This window comes from Dermacentor variabilis, chromosome 4 (assembly GCF_050947875.1).
Source record: "Dermacentor variabilis isolate Ectoservices chromosome 4, ASM5094787v1, whole genome shotgun sequence".
NCBI classification, from domain to species: Eukaryota; Metazoa; Arthropoda; class Arachnida; order Ixodida; family Ixodidae; genus Dermacentor; species Dermacentor variabilis.
In genome coordinates, this window is record NC_134571.1 from 164,564,936 (window position 1) to 164,584,010 (window position 19,075).

Consider the following 19,075-nt stretch of genomic DNA (forward strand, 5'->3'; position numbering starts at 1 on the left):
TGCGTGGTGTCTCTCAATCCGTGGTATGGTCGCAGCTGCGAACACACAAACTTTATTGATGCGTTTAAGGACGCCTATTCAGTTCAAGCATCGAATGTGATACCTGTACCAGCCTTCATGCGAACACTGGGTATTCGGAAATGTAAATGCAATGTACTCGTCTCCTTGCTGCAATCGTGCACTTCACCCGCCGTGGTTGCTTGGTGGCTATGGTGTTGGGCAACTGAGCACGAGGCTGCGGGATCGAATCCCGGCCACGGCGGCCGTTTTCGATGGGGGCGAAATGCGAAAACACACGTGTACTTAGATTTAGGTGCATCTTAAAGAACCCCAAGAGGTCGACATTTCCAGAGTCTTGCACTACGACGTGCCTCATAATCAGAAAGTGGTTGTGGCGTGTAAAACCCCATAATTTGATTCTAATTAAGAGTGCACTTTAATTTTGCTTGTAACAGTTAATGCATCTTTTGTCATCACGGAGTGCGCAAAGAGGGGGTCTCAGGAAGGAACGACGAAGCAGCCACTAGCCGAACGCACTCTTGCTCAGACTCGGGCTGGTCGCCTCCCCCCCCTCCCCCTATGCCTCCACTCCGCAGCACCTTCGCCTTCCTAAACAAATGTAAGAACGATAGCACGGCTTGCCCGCTGCTGTCGCGTCTACTTAGGCGGATATCAGGAGGAGGGCATTGTCACCCATACAGTGTTTCATTTTTGCCGTTGAACGTATCATCTTTATGCCACCAGGTTAACGCAATCAAATTGAGCTATTACGCATGTATCTGCGGTTTTACATGCATGTATATGCATGTATGCCAATGTACAACAGATGGACGACGTGTGATGAACGACTGTGCTCGGTGCTATTGCACTTCGATTGTGGCTTCTCACTAGACGACCCAGTGAAGTGGTAAATGTTAAATACCGAAGCATAGGCCCTATAACGTAAAACTATTCCAATAAACTTTTATTCCAATCTCCTGACGTCAAATTTGTGTAACCGCCGACGCAAGTATCGGGCGGTCACCCGCAGGGTTGTCTGGACAGACCAATGAAACGCTCTCCTCGTTCATAGAAGGTCACTTTTGTTTGCTTGAAAAACGAATAAGATTGTCTACGCTGAGCGGCTTGTCTTATCTAATTGGCTGACAAAAGGCGAGGAGAACGCTCATGTGGAGAGGGATTCGACGGGGCTGACCCACTGCACTGAAGATCGATAACCAGATGAAGAGGGCGGTGCCGACGTCTGCAATTAGTCCGCATTCTTTTACTTCGCTTGCGTTGGCTTGTCGAAAATCGCGGCGGCATGCAACGGAAGCTTAAGAATGATGCTAAAACGGATCCTCAGCAAAGAAGAGTTGGCAAAATTAGGTGGTGAACGTTCCAAATGTGCTCAAAAACGTTACACGGCCACGCAAAAAGATTTATTATACACAAATAAACCCATGCTATTTGGCAGGTGCGAGTTGCCAGTGCCTGAGCGTTTGGGGGCAGCCAATTTTTATTCCTTTCCTAACGGGGCAGCCTGCGGCTACTCTGCAGAAAATTCAGTTTTCTTCGGCATATTATTGCATCTTTAACGCGTAGACGTCATTTTGACGCGGTGAGTTTTTGCGGTTTTGTGACGTCGCGTGACAGGCAGGTTAAGTGGGTGCAGCATGAAAACATTTGAGCAATAGCCCGGGACTAATGGCGAAAAGGCGTCGAATTAGAAATAACTATTTTTCTTTTGCTCGTCCAAATCAATCACAATCAGTGTGCACATGTCATATCAGTTAGGGAGCTATTGCGGTTTTTGTGACGTCGCGTGACAGACAGGTGATGTGGGACTGGTCCAAAAATTTTTTTGACCAATTGTGGAGGGCTGACGGCAGAATTGTAATAGAAAAGTTTGGAATAGTTTAACGTTGTAGCGCCTCATACCTATGCTTATTGAATAAGGAAAACCGTTGGTTCGTGCGTCACGTTAGGCGATCGCTTTCAAGATAAGCTCCGCAACAGCGAACAAATTCACCTTCGTTCTGCCTCTAAATTTAATGGAAACAAACCGGCGAGAACACCTCGCTCACGTAGCTATCTGAATTTGCCACACAGTGCCTCATTGAAGATCGTTTTCAAGATAGGGCCTGCGCGGCCGCACCATAGTCCGTTGCTGCCAGTGTAGAATGCCCCCTTCAAGGAACACGAACGCTACCTCCCCTCCTTCCTCCCTTGCGTAGCCGCGCCATACATAGCCTCTGCCGGAATACAGTTAATCATGGTTGAAAATGGGTCGACGCGCGCGGGTAAGGCGCAAAAGAGCGATAACAGCTTATATTGATCCGAATGGTATCAGCGCACCTTTAGCCGCCAGCTGCAGTACTTTTCTTACGTCATCATTCCGCCTTGCACAGTGTTCCGAAGCAGTCTGTGTCGTTGCTGTCGTTTATACTGGGGGGATTTCGTTTCATAACATTCTTAATGACACCGTGCTGCGTGGAAATGACCTTATGGCACAATGCCTGTACATGCATACGTAGACAACTAACTCCCAGAGCAGTTTGTGCATGAATATTTTACTTCCGAGTTGGCAGTGCTCAATCCTTCACAGTGAATACATCGTGATAACAATATAATAATCAATAAATATTCCGCAAGGTACAGTTCCATAGCCCTCCGCCGACCGGTGTGATTGCCACAGTACTGCTTGCGGCGTGTTTGCCTTCAATTGAGGCGTACTGCGCATGCGCGACATGGTTAATTTTTGAGGATATGGGGTTGTCCAACTCTCAAGAGTATACAGAAGGTTTTTTAGTGTACACTTAGTGAGGGATATAACCGCAAAGCTATCCTTTTTTTTCTTCATATAAAATGATTTCCAGTTGAATTTTCTATAGTGAACAAATACATTTTCTTTGTTTCTGTCGCCCCTCTTATTTTGACACGATGGAAACGTTCTCGCAGTTTTCTTTTTTGCACCTTATTTCCATGGTACATTTTGAAAAGTAAGAGATGGCATTTTATATTTAGTGCTGATATTTTATTGGAAGACATTGGAGGCTCCTTCACCGTGATACCCTGGAGTAGCGTGGTCCACGTTATCGTACGTGGATGACATTTATTTTCTAGCGGATGCTCAAGAGAGATAGAGAGAGGGAAGGAACGAAAGGCAGGGAGGTTAACGAGACTGAGTCCAGCTCGCTACCTTAAGCGTGGGGAAGGGGATGATCAAAAGGAATGCAACGTCTTGCATATGCGGAAACTTAGGAGCGAGTAAAGAGGTGATGAAGCATACTTCTATTGTTGCTAATTGCGAAAAACTTAAATTCCCTGTTTAGTTTCTGCCTTTAGACGACCGGTGTGGAAAGATATTTGCGAATTTCCCAGCTAAGTGGGAAATTCGCCCCATTATCTGCTTTGTTTTCGCCTTACAGGTTGGTGAAAAACCTACCTTCCTACTTGCCATTTTCTTTCACCACCGCTGCTGCTGCCGTGTTGCTCGCTGCTGCCTTGTTTTTTACCGTGCTCTCAGTTGTAGTGTTGTAGTGTTGTGTTGTGTAGTGTAGTGTTGTAGTTGTTGTAGTGTGCATAAGCTATACCAAGGCTAATATGCCGGAGACATGCCCTGCCTGCAAAGAATGTCTGCCAAGTGACGGACTCGCCATCAAGTGCACCGAATGTGAGTACACCTACTATCTCGGCAATTGCTCTGGTGTCTCTCCGTCAACATATAAGGGAAAAGGCGAGAAAGGTCGCAAAGCGTGGCGATGTCCAGACTGTCGTAAAACAAACGCAGGAAGTTCTGACGCACCCAGTACGCAGCCTGACCTAGCTAGCTGTTTAGCCGGCATAGTTCAAAAACTTGATGCTCCTGCTGGCCTGCCTGACCAAGTCAATGAAGTGAAGAAATCCATCGAACTAATGTCAAAAAAATACGATGATATACTTGAGCAACAAGTGAAACATGATAAAGAAATTTGTTCCTTAAAGAAACGTGTCAGTGCCCTTGAGACCAGAGTCGACGCTGATGATGTGGAGTCGTTGAAAATGACTGTGAACGATCTTGAGTGGCGAAATAGGAAGCTGAATCTTGAGGTGCATGGCATACCTGTGACCAATGATGAGAATCTGATGGAAAAGATAAATGATGTAGCAAAATCTGTGAATTTACCAGAGCTCACTTCGAACGACGTCGATGTTGTGCACAGACTTCCTTCAAAGCCAGGAAAGGTGCCCGGGATTATCGTACGGTTTTCAAAGCTCTTAACTCGTGACATGTGGTTTCAAAAGCGGACAGCCTTAAGAGATGCTCAATCGGATGTTTCAGTTACTGAAAACATGACGCGTCAAAGCCGTGAGCTGTTGCGCTATGCAAAGGCTTGGGCAGGTGAAAATGAGTACCACTATGCTTGGCACCGGAATGGAAAAGTGTTCATTAGAAGGAAACAATACGATCCTGCGATTGTCATTCGTTGTGCAGCAGATTTAGACCAGTTGTGAGGCCAGTAATGTGCGGTAGTACGCGGCACTCTTTCTTCAATGTCTCTTTTTACTGAATTAGTTCCTCTTTCTGACCTCCATAGTTCCATTAAGCTTGATAATCCTCATTGCTGCTCTTGTATTCACGTTAATCTCAGATCTGGCCGAAATAAGCAAGAAGAACTTGACTGTTTTTTCGGCGAAGTGGAAACTCGTTTCAATGTTGTTATGTTTTCGGAAACGTGGTTTACTTGTGAAGGTGACGTTTATGTTGTACCGACGTATAAGTGTTTCTATATGAACCGATCCATAAGAAGGGGAGGTGGTGTTGCAATGTTAGTTTCGAATCTTATGGAATCGGAAATGCTGCCTGAATTTTCTTGTATCACGCCCCATTGCGAAGTCTTGGCAGTCAAGTCTGGCACAAGGATATTTTGTGTCTGCTACCGTCCACCGGGTAGCAGTTCTGCTGAGCTTTCTTTATTTCTTGATTCATTCCTAGAATTTGTTAACATGAACCAATATCAGTTAATTTTAGGTGGCGATTTTAACATTGATATGCTGGCCAATAATAACACAACAATCGAGTTCAATACTTTACTTAACGTTCACTCCTGTGAAAATGTCATCATGTCACCTACACGGATTACGACAGAATCAGAAACACTTTTAGATCTCTTCATAACAAACTTCAAAACAGATAGCTTGAAATCTGGCACCATCGCTTATGCTCTGAGTGATCATATGCCAATTTTCATATCTGTCAATCTCACTCCGAATTCCCAACGACAACCGGACCAAACGTCATTTTATCGAGTTATAAATGATCAGACGTTATGCGAGTTCAAGGAACGCTTATCTATTCTTAACTGGGAACAAGTTTTTGAGGAAATCGACCCTGATGAAGCATACGAAAAATTTTTAGAAATATTTACTGACATTTATAATGCTTTCTTTCGACTGAAGAAATTCTCCCAATTAAAGAAAAGTAGAAAACCATGGGTCAACAAAGATATGTTGCAATTGATAAGAAAACGAGATAAACTTTACAGACTGTTTTTAAAAAGTAGGTGTCCTGAAGCGCTGAAAACGTTCAAAAAATTTAGGAACTTCGTTACAAAGCAACTTCGCATCGCTAAAAAGCAATATATTTATAACCGATTCAATTCAACTGGTGGACAGTCCGAAAAAGTTTGGAAGGTTCTAAAATCTATCTTTTGTAATTCTTCCGAACCGACCACAAAAATTATTCATGAAGGGATTGAATTAAAAGGTGCTGACCTAGCAGATGCCTTTAATGACTACTTTCTTTCTTTTGCGGACACATCAAACAGCGATGTAAATCTGTCTAATATGAGTGCCCGAAATAGCGAAACAATATTTCTAATGCCGGTTACAGTAAATGAAGTAATTACAGAATTTTTATCACTCAATAATAGTAAAGCTACAGATGCGTCAGGTTTCCAGATACAGCCCATAAAATTTACTATCGACATTCTTGCACCTTGCCTTGCCCATATCTTCAACTTATCTTTAGTTTCCGGCGTTTTCCCGCGTCTTATGCAAAGGGCAAAAGTTATAGTAATATATAAAAAAGGGAACAAAAATGTAGTGGGAAACTGTCGCCCGATGTCCATCTTACCTGTGTTTTCTAAAGGCCTCGAAAAAGTTGTTCTTAAACGGCTATCTTGTTTTAGTGAAAGATACAACATTATCACTTCAGCTCAATATGGCTTTCGTAAAAACAGATCTACTGAGTTAGCTCTCCTTGCTCAAAAAGAATTCATACTAGAAAATTTTGAATCAATAAACATGGTACTAGGATTATTTCTAGATTTTTCAAAGGCGTTCGACCTTGTTAATCACTCTGTGCTGCTTAAAAAATTGGATCATTACGGTATTAGAGGCATAGCCCATACGCTGATTGCCTCCTACTTGCGACATAGGTCTCAGTTTGTTAGTATTGCCGGTGAATGCTCCCAGTTGAAAGCGGCAGCTTCCGGCGTTCCGCAAGGGAGCATTTTGGGTCCGTTTATTTTTGTTCTTTATGTCAATGATATTGTCCACATCGACAGCACTGCTAAGTACATAATTTACGCAGATGACACCAGCTTGTTTTTTTCGGGCACTTCAACTGCTGATCTCGCAAATCGAGCTAATAAAACCTTAAAAGAAATAAATACTTGGGCGGCTGATAATCACTTAAGAATTAACGTTAGCGAAACTGCAGCAGTCATGTTTCACCCACGTCACAAACACTTTGAACCTCCTCTAATTGAATTAAACAATACCAGAATAGAATTTGTGCAGTCTGTGAAAACTCTGGGCGTTTACTTTGCAGCAGATATGTCGTGGAATGATCATATTAATTACGTAGTTCAGAGACTTTCCAGAACAGTTGGTATCATGCGCCGCAATTGCTTTAATTTTCCTACATCAGTTAACTTGTTACTTTACCACTCTTTGTTCTCTTCCATAGCCAACTACGGATGTATGGTGTGGGCAACAACAACAGCTGGAAACATTAACAAACTCACTGTCTTACAAAAACGTATTATACGCATTGCATGTAAAGTGCCGTATTTCTTCCACACTGCAGGCCTTTTCCATCAACACAACATTAAACAGATGAAGTCCATGTATAACTACAGACTGTGCTATAAATATAAACTCGCCATGATGAAAAATGATGACTCCTTGCTTAGACTTGCTGGGTTAGAGCAGAGCAGAACTGTGTATGATACCCGCACAACAGAACCTTGGAATGTTAAGAAATGCCGCACAAACTATGGCAAACAAATGTTGCAGCATACCTTACCGACACTTCTGAACCATTTGTACTGCTACGAGAATATTGATTTGTCTAATATTTCTCTCAAAGAATTGCCCCAAATGTTCGTGTAGTTTTGTACTGTACAAGTACAATGTACTGCGTACTGAACGTGCATGTCTCATTCTCTGTACCGAACGTACGTGTTTTTTTGTTTTTTTTTTGTTTTTCTCCTCACGTTTTGTTTGTTGTACTCCGCCGCCGTCAATACTGCACTGTAAGAGGAAGCCAGGACCTCTCAAGCTGTCTATACAGCTTTTTCCGTGGCTGTCCTCGCAACACCAGTTGCGGAAATGAACCTTCAACCAACCTTCAACTGCGGGCTGTTAGGGCCCGCAATGTAATGTGTAACGTACATTTGTGTGTTGTGCGCACAATTTTATGTGTATTATATTTCTTTCCTCATAATTACCTCTTCAATTATCTCTTCTATTCCCTCACGGCCTGCTTTCATATTTTATTGGGTATTTCGTATTCTTCCCTTCTTATCCTATTTGTGTGTACTTTTTTCTTCCACAGCTGCAGGTGTCGCGCCTAAAAATTTAAAGACAATAACTGTAATAATAATATTACCGCTTTCTGCTTTCTCTGCATTACAGATGTCTGCACTCCACTTTTGCTCAATACGCATGGAAAGCCGGTTTGTAATGAGTTTGTAATGTAATTTGTAATCTTCTTGCATGGCTTTTGCATCGTCTGAAATAGTCCCGCTATGAAATAATTCTTTCTATGTATGTATACTATGAAATATCGAGCAGCTTCTGTCGTAATATTTTCTAACACACAGGAAGAACACGAACAAATTTAGAAGTGAGTTTTATATACGTCAAGAATCTAGCGCTGCGAAATAAGGTGAGTATAGAGCCTTAGAAATCTCAGATATCACTCTATTGACCATACAATTATTAGTAATAATCAGGGGCCATACTCAGAATACAAAACATCCGCCATCGCTGTCTCGAGCGCTGTTGCTATTGCTGTCCTGAGTGGTTGTGGGGCACATCCACACGGGGGGATTGCGCATGAATCGGGTGGGTGAATTTGATAGATAAAAAACCAAATGAATTAATAATTTGAGCTTCGGAACATAAAAATGAAAATCACTGTAAGAGAAAGGAAACAGCCTGAAGAAAACCAATAATTAAAATTAAAAACGCAAATATTAGGAAAATAAATAAATACACAAACGAAAACTATGTTGGGGAGGTTGACGATCAGTTCAGCATGGTAATGGATTGAATTCAACTTGGTAATTATAGACTGCCAAAAAACATTTCTGTGGCTGAACACTGTTATACAGACGCCAAAAGGTAGGATCACAAGCACCGATAGATGTAGGCTAATAGGGCGAAACGGAATTGGCAGTAATTTTTTATTAATATATGAAATATCTACAAGACAAGAAATGATCTATGGTGTCTGCTTTGCCACAGAATGAGCATAATAATTAAGGGACTAGACGAATCCTGTGGAGGAAGCAATTCGACATAGGCATACGGCAGCGCAAGCCTCGTGATGGACACATCACTATTTCGCGTTTGGAAAAGTCTCCGCAAGAGTACAGAAGATGTCGTTAATCAACGCAGTTAGGTTCTGCGGATTTTGACGATGCATGAGAAATCTAGCGGCAGTGACGTATTCGGTAAAGGCTACAGGACCAGGCAGGATTCCGTAAAGGCTACTCAACAATAGACCATATTCACACTATCAATCAGGTGATAGAGAAATGTGCGGAATATAACCAACCCTTATATTTAGCTTTCGTTGATTACGAGAAAGCGTTTGATTCTGTCGAAACCTCAGCAGTCATGGAGGCATTACGGAATCAGGGTGTAGACGAGCCGTATGTAAAAATACTGAAAGATATCTATAGCGGCTCCACAGCCACCGTAGTCCTCCATAAAGAAAGCAACAAAATCCCAATAAAGAAAGGCGTCAGACAGGGAGATACGATCTCTCCGATGCTATTCACAGCGCGTTTACAGGAGGTATTCAGAGACCTGGATTGGGAAGAATTGGGGATAAAAGTTGATGGAGAATACCTTAGCAACTTGCGATTCGCTGATGATATTGCCTTGCTTAGTAACTCAGGAGACCAATTGCAATGCATGCTCACTGACCTGGAGAGGCAAAGCAGAAGGGTGGGTCTGAAAATTAATCTGCAGAAAACTAAAGTAATGTTTAACAGGCTCGGAAGAGAACAGCAGTTTACGATAGGTAGCGAAGCACTGGAAGGGGTAAGGGACTACATCTACTTAGGGCAGGTAGTGACCACGGATCCGGATCATGAGACTGAAATAACCAGAAGAATAAGAATGGGCTGGGGTGCGTTTGGCAGGCATTCTCAAATCATGAACAGCAGGATGCCACTATCCCTCAAAAGGAAAGTGTATAACAGCTGTGTGTTACCAGTACTCACATATGGGGCAGAAACCTGGAGACTTACGAAAAGGGTTCTGCTGAAATTGAGGACGACGCAACGAGCTATGGAAAGAAGAATGATGGGTGTGACATTAAGGGATAAGAAAAGAGCAGATTGGGTGAGGGAACAAACTCGAGTTAATGACATCTTAGTGGAAATCAAGAAAAAAATGGGCATGAGCAGGACGTGTAATGAGGAGGGAATATAACCGATGGTCATTAAAGGTTACGGACTGGATTTCAAGGGACGAGAAGCGTAGCCAGCGGCGGCAGAAGGTTAGGTGGGCTGATGAGATTAAAAAGTTTGCAGGGACGACATGGCCACAATTAGTACATGGCCGGAGCAGTTGGAGAAATATGGGAGAGGCCTTTGCCCTGCAGTGGGCGTAGCCAGCCTGATGATGATGATGATGAAGTGAGCAGTCAAAGAACAATAGACGCGAATGAGGCCGCTTGTCAGTGCCTTGGCCGGAGAATCTGCAATTTCATTGATGATTAGTCCTTTACCGCAAGACACCCGAATTAGCCGCGCAATCCTAAGGTACTCATGTACCAATGAATGAAACGTCATCACTACATCTTCGTCATTCCGCCTTTGCCACCTCATTGTCGTTATGCCATCGTTGACGCGGTGACTTCGTCATACAGTCATCGCAATTCCAACATCGTCATGCCATTGTTGATACTTCAGCGTAATCATATGATGGTAGTCCTTTAAAAATCGTGATTTCATGCTGTTGTCGCAATGCTTCATTGTCATCCCAGCTGCGCTATTCTGTTCGTCGCACCAGCGTCATCATGCCTTCGTCGCCATGATCAGGAACATTCCGGTTTCGGCATTGCGCCATCGTCATGCCATCGTCATCATACCGGCGTTGCCAACCAATTGTCATCACATAGTGGTCGTCCTCCTGTCAAGGCCTTTGCATTGTCGTCATTTTCTTGTATTGATTCTCATTGTCACATGGGGCCGTCATCATTCAAGCATCATCGTACCACCGTCGTCACTATATTGTTGTAATTATTTTAGAATTGTCGTCGTACTGTCGGAACATAGTTTTGGATAGTCCACCTGTATGAATCCTTTCGTCAAACCGTTATGGTATTGCCTTTGTCGAAATACCATCGGCACCATTCTAGCGAACCGAGAGCGCTGTCGTGTCGCCATCGTCGTCAGTCTAGCGTCCTCATTCACGGTCATCATACCATCAGCATCACATCTTCACTGGCATCGTTGTCATGTAGTCTCCCTAGTGCCATTGTAGTCATGACATCAGTGCCATGCAATTGTCGTTGCGTCGAAGCCATATTCAGCTCCATCTGATCTTTAGTCATCTTTATGTGTGGCACGTGCATGATCAAAAGCAGTGGGTCGCTTTTGAGCGATGCGCTTCCTAGTGGTAATTTGTCCATCTGGATCGTGTTGCCTCAGCTTGAATATGATCGCTAAGGAGAAACAGTGTTCTTCGCAAACACCAATAAAGAATCGCATAACCCGAATCCATCAGCGCAAGGCCTGCGCAGGTTCTTTTTGCCTTCCCTGTCTTTCGAAAGAAGTAGTATGGTGCAGAACGCTCATATTGAATTTGCTTCTTCCTTCGATAACCTGCCTTCATGTGCCCTAATTTCTTCCAAAACATAGAAGATCCTAGTAGCATCCATTACATCGCAAAATTAAAAAGATGCTAAGTTTGAATACGCTGAATATCGCCCAATTATGGTGACTCCCAGATGCCCAATTCAAGAGGCCAGAAAATGTTGTACGTGCCGCGAACAATGGTTTACTGCTAATAATGTCACCCAAAAAAATTAGGTATTGTCTGAAATTTTATGTGTACGGTTTGTTCAAGATACACGAATAGAGAAAAGTGGCAAAATACAACTCGAATATTTTCGGCGTCTCACTAGAACCTGCTCGCCTCGTTTACTAAGTGGCTTTAAGTCAATAATTCTAATTAGGGTGCAAACATTCTGATGCACGAGGTCATGGGAGAAAGCAGCAACAATAGTTGTTTTAGTGTTGGCGAGATTAAACTTTTGTTTTTCTCATAGCATGTCTTCTTTTTTACAGATCCATGTAGGATGCAGCCATACCTGTTCGAACGGTCATCAAGTGGCAAAAGTCACCCAAACAGACGCAGAGTGCACTGTATGTTTGCTAATTTTGACAATGCTAGAATTTTTCTCTCCTCATCAGTTATGTATTCCTGTGTGCTAATATATCTCTTTATCAGTAAAGGGAAAGTGTTCCGTAAGTTAGCAGTTATAAAGGTTTGCGGATGAATAGGCAATGTCATCTGACTAAAAATCTTTGCCATGAGAACTTTGCGGAAACAGCCTATTCATAAAGCTAAAGACGTTCGTAATATCACCAAGATTATTTGGCCTGCCACTGCAAAGGCGAGAGCTGTAGTCGATACCAGGCCGGTAAGCAATGTTAGCACAGGAGCAGGATTATTTAACGGTTCGCTTTGGAATCGGTTCACGGCCACGAACGCCAATGACCGGCGCTTTGTTGTCTTCACTGATGTGTGTAACTACAAATTCTGCTGTCGTCGCCCAGGTGGCCAATAATCAGCAGAGTGAACCGGTCTGTCGCTACAAGCCAAACCACGGAGAAGTGGGTCACTCGATGGCAGCGCGTGGTCGCGACCATAATCTAGAGGGTTGCTAAGCCAACTTTAGGCACCCCGTAGTCTCCCGTTGGCTCATATGACGAGATATAGACGCCAATGGTGGCTCCTTCGGTTGCATACCTGGTGAGGGTCGGCAGTGGAGAGAGAAAAAAAAGAGTTAAAGAAAAATCATGAGGCTTTACGTGCCAAAACTACGCCCTGATAATGAGGCACGCCGTAGTGGGGACTCCGGAAATTTTGACCACCAGAGGTTCTTTAACGTGCACCTAAATCTAACTACATGGCCGTTTTCGCATTTCGCTCCCATCTAAATGCGGCCGCCGTGGCGGAGATGGTATTAGGAGGCAACGGCGCGACACACGGTCGACATGAGTTATGGAAAACTCACTCATGCGAAATAGACATGCAAGAACCACGGATAGAAGACGACAAGGCAAATGGCGATTTCTCAACTTCCTTCCACGGTTGTTGCACGTATATTGCGCACCAGTATCATGTACCAACTAACGTCGCAGCAAGTTTTCCTGAGTTAGGGTGTGTTCCGAATGGACTGCATGCTCTCCGAAGACACATTTCTATGGCTTTCCGACACGCTAGAAAAATCTCTCGGACCACGAAGATTCAATGGTCAAAGACTGTGGCTAGCATGGAGGTTCAGGGGCATAATACGGACATGGATGCTCGTCACTATCACCCTCGGGGCAGGATCTCATTCGTGAGAGCCCAGACAAACCACTACCAAACCCTATATTTTATTAAACCCTATACGGGACCCAGGGCACACGCACAAATCCTGCTTTGCGGGCGAAGCGAATTCATTCGAAGGACACTGCCATAACTCACGCAGTAGAGATCTTGACGCAACTGCGCTCGCTCAACATATCTGCAGAAAAGACCAAGCAACTGCCACCACTACCCATAGAAGGATATAGTGTCGTCTTCCCCTCCCGAGAAGGGCTTGACCTGACGACGCTCCAGTCACGCTACATTCTCACGGCTCTTATGCCCGTCGCCTTGCTGATCGGACCATCTCGCTGCAACTTCGGAGTCACCTCCTCAATAACAAATACACATTGTCTGCCGCGAACCAAGACGGCCACTCAGGGTACTAAAACTCTTATACCCTATGACCCTTACGAGTATACCATCACGCCATATATTGAACTTCCGCATGGCTAAATAAGGGTAGTTATTACGGACCCTTAATAAGAGCAATCCTCACAAGGACTCCTAACAGACTTATAATCGCTCACAAACCCCATGAAAATGTATTAGACCCCCGACGGATGGGATTCAAATGATCCATGATTAGCACTTTTGGTCAAGCACCGTCAGCCGACCAATTGTTTTTGGTGGAGGACTGGATCCATGCATGCCCTATCCACTCAAGGCCGAGATCTGCAGTAACTGCCGAGCCATCGGCCACCGAACTGATGTCGGTGTCCATCCTCAAACCGAGAAGTGCCCATGATGCGGGCAGTCACACTCCAAGGAGCCGCATCCAACATTTGCACAATGGCCCGTACATTTCTGGGATCCAGGAATGCAAGTACCGACACCCCCCAAAGGCAACCTAGCTCATCTCCGAACGCCAAGCCGGATCTCGGCTACACGTGGAATGCCGCTCACGATGCAATGCAGGCAGCAAACGCACAGAACCACGTTGTGCCGGGCAACCACTAGAACGCTACAAGAGCTCGGACCACTTGATATGGGTCGACAAGTTCAAGACGCTCAGTGCGACCACAACACCGGCAAGACACATCCCGCCTACTCCGGACCCTGTGACCAGTAACAGCGGGTTATGCGTGCCGTGTTAAGCCTCCTCACGACCCCTTTAACAGGCCCCTTGTGACCCCTTGGTCCGCTACTGTGCATATCTCCTCAGAATTAAGCGTTCCATCCACTGAAAAGTCATCCAGCAACGCTCCACACTAGCCTAACACTCACTACCCCCCCCCCCCCGTTAAGAATACACGCCCTTCTGACCCAATAGACGATTACCAGGAAGCTTTAAAAAACTTATAAGCGAAATTTCACACTAAATCGGTAACCCTAGAGGCGCGCCTAGAAGACAAATTCAGAACAATCGCGGGCCAGCTACCTACTCGCCTTAAACAAAAGACGGATAGATGATTCGCGCGCCTGGTCTAAACTGCAGAGCATAAGTTTAGACAGTTTGAAACCTCCTTTCAGAGGCTAGAAGCAATTGTAAACTTGTGTCATAAGGGGTCTCATACTTCAATTCCCAACTCCTGTGCCCCTATCCCCCTTTAACTACCACCACAACAAAGTAACCTCGAGCTCCCCCCATGCTCCGGTATAGCGGGTCGGAATAATTCTTTGGCCCATATATCACAAATCAAATGAAACTGCCGCGGTTTCCGAGGCAAGCAAGCGCCATTGCAGTTCCTAATATTCACCCTCCCTGTCATACCTAAACTTCTTCTATTACGCGACACGCAACACCAAGCCGAACTACCTAGGTAATATGCAGTACACTCCCACCAGACACCCGCAAGACCCGCCGAGTGTCCACACCATTATCTACGAAGAACACACAATTACCTCCTTCACCCTATGTGTTCTCATTGAAATCATGCCTACGAAACATAACACACCTCCGATATTTATAGCCACCACACTCGCCACGACTTCGGCCACCCTTTACGCACTACTCCAGAAAATTCCCCGTATCACAGACCAAAATTGCCTACTCATAGGAGGCGATCTTAACTCCCTGCATTCAGGCATACCATACAACGGGAGCGTACACCACTTCCTCCACCGAATGCATCCAGATCCACGTTACCCACACGAAGCTCCGGACCACCTGGCCGGAATGGGAGGCGCTGCTGCTGTGGACGGACCAGGCCAGGTTGCCACAGACTGGGCAGCCCCCGTCATGGAACTCCATGGACTCATAAATATGTAGTGCAGTGGGGTCGTGCTTGCGGGGACCCAAGGATATGCGTGCCTCAAATTTTTTGGTCAAATGAAGTTGTTTCTTTCTCTCTTCGGAAGTGGTTGGATGTGTGGACGGAAGTATCATCGCAATCATGTGCCTTAAGAAGCACAGCCCCGGTGAAATAGAATCCTATCGGAGCCACAGCCTACACCTAAAGAGAACTGGCTGGTTTGCTTACCCTATTATTAATGAGGTTCGGAATAGGGGCCTAGATAACATGGTGCCCTAACGAGGGGCCGCTTTGCGTTCATGATCTGCCCTGCCGGGAACTTGGTTTAGTATAGGGTCCCCTAGCTTCCGTTAGAGTCACGCGATTGCAGCACCCTTGCTGTACGGGGAACGAACATGAAACATAATGCCAGACAAAAAGAAAGCATGAAACAATGCAATTCGTAATTATGTTTTACAGGATGAAAAGCATCTCTGAGCGTTTATTATTTTATAGCGTGTTTCTTGAGATGCTCGCGGTGACCTTGAAACGACTGAAAACCGGTTTGGGGCATTCTGGGGCAATGTTCAAATTTAGCTTCATGAGTATGGGATAACTCAAACCCAAAGATGCCGTTCGGGGTCGGTGCATGCACTGTGGCAAGACGGTAAGCATTTTGGCCGCTTAATCTTTGGGGCTGCCTACTCTAAAGAAGCCTATTATTATGTTTAGCGTGTGGCTAATGGAGGTTCGTTTATCTAGTTGCAGTAAAGGCACGAGGGAACGAGATGTAAGGCAAATGCTACTGCTGTGTGCTAAGAGTAGCCCCCAGTCAGCAACATCGTCTGAATAAGCCACTCTTTAGGTTGACAATTTTGAGTTAATCATGCGACTTTCTTGTGCCTATTTCTCAAAAATAAAATCAGGTTATTCGTGGACTTACAGTGGGTCCCTTGTGCCGCTTGCAACAGCGAATAGAAGTGAGAGAACACGACATAACCCCGTTTGCATGACCATGTATGCGCGTAGCATTGCTGTATCTATCTTCGCCGTACAAGAAAACCAGCGATGCAATACTAATTGAATGATCTATGCAAATAAAATTCAAAGATATAGTTTGCCTTTGATTGTAATTATTTTTAATTGACTTGACATCTTAAGTTATGCCCAATTTTAATTATCACCGCGCTGTATCTCATTCTTGCAATAACGTTCGAATTTTGCTGAAAATCGCAAAATGGAGAAAAGAGGAATGTGCAATTTTCCGTGTGGGAATGTGTATTATGTGGCCGCCTCGTTCACAGCAATGTGCCTAAAAGTTTGCTGTTCAGCCAGTTGCTTCATATAGCTGACGAAAAGGTACTGCGCCAGGAAAGTAGACGAGCACGAGAGAGTAGAGGCAAGGACAAGCGCAAACTTTCAGTTTTCTTTCATGCAGTCTTCAAAGTATCTAGTTATATTATCTTATTTATTTATTCATGAATTTTGAAGTTTTAACTGAAGACCATTGCAGGCGGGTATACAAGCCTGTACGTTAAACTATTGAGACAAATGAAATACATTCAGGCAAAGGGTTCAACATAGCAAAAACAACATACATAGCAGAAACTTGTTCACGAATGTCCACAGGCGAAAGACCACAACATTATAATAACTTAATACAGTAATATTCAATATGAATATTCAAACAATGGTGTAATGAGGAAGCGCATATTGTATATAAACCCGGTGAAAATGTGAAAAATGATTCTGTCGCTGCCGTATGATGTACCAAATACCTCTGCTTTCTACCAAGTAAATAAACAGGCCTATAGCTTACGCATGCATTACCTTTAGCGGAAATATGTAATGCTCTCATAAGTGCTCTGGTCGTAGAATATTTCCTTCTTCCAATAATCTTGATCACCTGAATTCGCGCGGCACACGTGCGAATTTCATAATGCGCACAGAAAAGCGCAGTTTCATATATGAGGCAAACTGGCCTCAGCTTTATTGGTTGTTCAGCGGTCGTGAAATTTCGATAAGAAACAAGGGCATTGCGCATTGTACTGTTTAGATGAGCATTTCGCGACTTCTCAGGATCAAGACTGTTCGAAGAGACTATTCTACTGCGAGGGACCTGATTGAATTCGTTTTATATTGCCTCCAAAAGTAGTCCATGCGTAGGTATTAGAGTGACATGTTGTGGTGACGCAATCATTTTGCCCATAGTTAACAGCTTTTACAGCGAAGCTGTTAGCCTCTAGTTGGTCAGGATTTTTCTCGACGCAATACTCACGAAAAAATAAAAAAATACTTTCAGCAATTCAAGCAAGAAGTGCATACAATTTTTGATGTCACGCATATACCATACAGCACAGCATTCGTTTCAATAAAGAATAAGCACAAAACAAACATTCAAACAGTGTAATTGACAATACGAAGCATCCGACACTCCCCACATGCTTTTCCGGTAAATATTAGTCTTGTACAAGCTGCCGCGGCGAATATAGCTTCCGACGTAGCGAGTGACGTCACCAGCCCTTTATATATAAACAAAACCGCCTAGCGACCGATTTCATTGTTGTTGCAGCACCACTATGGGTGGGAAAAGCACAGTCAGGGCTCCCGAGGAGCAGCGGTTCAGGGAAAATGCAACCAGTGGTGGCATGCTGCCCCTGGTTTTATTGCCGCGGCATTCCAGAACAGGGGATATCCGTACGTACACATTTTTGTGTGGTTGAATAACGCCCCGGAGGAGGAATTGAGCAATGAAGTATTGCGTACCCTCATAAGAACTTGTAGTGGCGATTTTCAGCAGTTTGGCTGGAAATCTACTTTTGCAGGAGCGTAATTGAGGCTCAGTTTTTTTCACAATGAATGTGGCTGACTCAGTGCGCATGAGTTAAATATTGTTATATTCGGAACTTTGAAATAAGATTTTGATGAAATTTTGCGCTTGTCCATGCCTCGATTTTCTCGCGCTCATCAGTTATTTGAGCAGTGCATTTTTCTATGTAAAGTGCCCATACTTTTATTATATTAAGAGCCGATCGTGGCTACTCTGCTTTTACATCTTCTTTCTTTTATTTCTGCAGAATATTTCATCTGAGACTGCGCAAAAGATGCAACCATTCCTGGGATATATCTGTCCTGTTGGCAGGTGCAGCGAGCACACCTGCGTGTTAAATGGCCTGTCTTTGGAATGTTGGTATGCGAACTCTAATCCTTCACGTCACAATAACGAACGGCAGAAGGGCCCGCAAAGTTAAGCACTTCATGCTTGAAAGCGACATTGTTACCTAGTCAGCAAGTTCGTAAATAAAAGTACCTTACTAGCTTGCGGGGGTTTGTTTCATAAGGTTACTACAACTAACACTGCCTTTCTTTTGACAGAAAATTGGGACTTCTCTGCGCTACAAGTTAAATAAGTATTAGCGACAGATAATTTGCCTTCGACCTTCCAGCGTTAATTCATACCCCTTTTTTGGATTAAATTATGGACACAGCCAGTAGAGAAACGGGAGGTCCAAACTACACTCCGACTAAACATCATATAAAGTGTACGTGAAGTACGTGTACGGTAACGTGCGAAAATGCAGGTCAGAGTGTCGAAGACCACACGCAAGCTGGGAGCAGCACCAACACCTTGCATTCTTTGGACAAGCACACTCGCTTACTTGAACAGAAATTTACAGGCCTCCCAGAAGTCTTTCCCTGATTACAAACACACCGAAGAAAGAAAATATGACAGATAGACCCAAATATTTTATCTTCAATTTAAGTAACATAATGAAGTTTTTGTGTGCACACACACAATTCTTAAATTTCGGCGTGTGCTTCAATAGATTCCTGAA

General features: G+C 44.1%; 1 protein-coding gene across 1 annotated transcript in view; it reads left to right on the forward strand.

Moving 5' to 3' along the window:
* The window catches only part of LOC142578041 (evasin P1181-like), a 66,175-nt gene extending 47,625 nt beyond the window's left edge, over nucleotides 1–18,550 (forward strand). The window contains exons 3-5 of the mRNA XM_075687460.1: nucleotides 7,885–7,925; nucleotides 11,778–11,855; nucleotides 18,317–18,550. Of these exons, the coding sequence (XP_075543575.1) occupies nucleotides 7,885–7,925; nucleotides 11,778–11,855; nucleotides 18,317–18,490 (293 nt within the window). The 3' untranslated portion in view covers nucleotides 18,491–18,550. The remainder of the gene's footprint in view (nucleotides 1–7,884; nucleotides 7,926–11,777; nucleotides 11,856–18,316) is intronic.
* The last annotated feature ends 525 nt before the right edge of the window (nucleotides 18,551–19,075 follow it).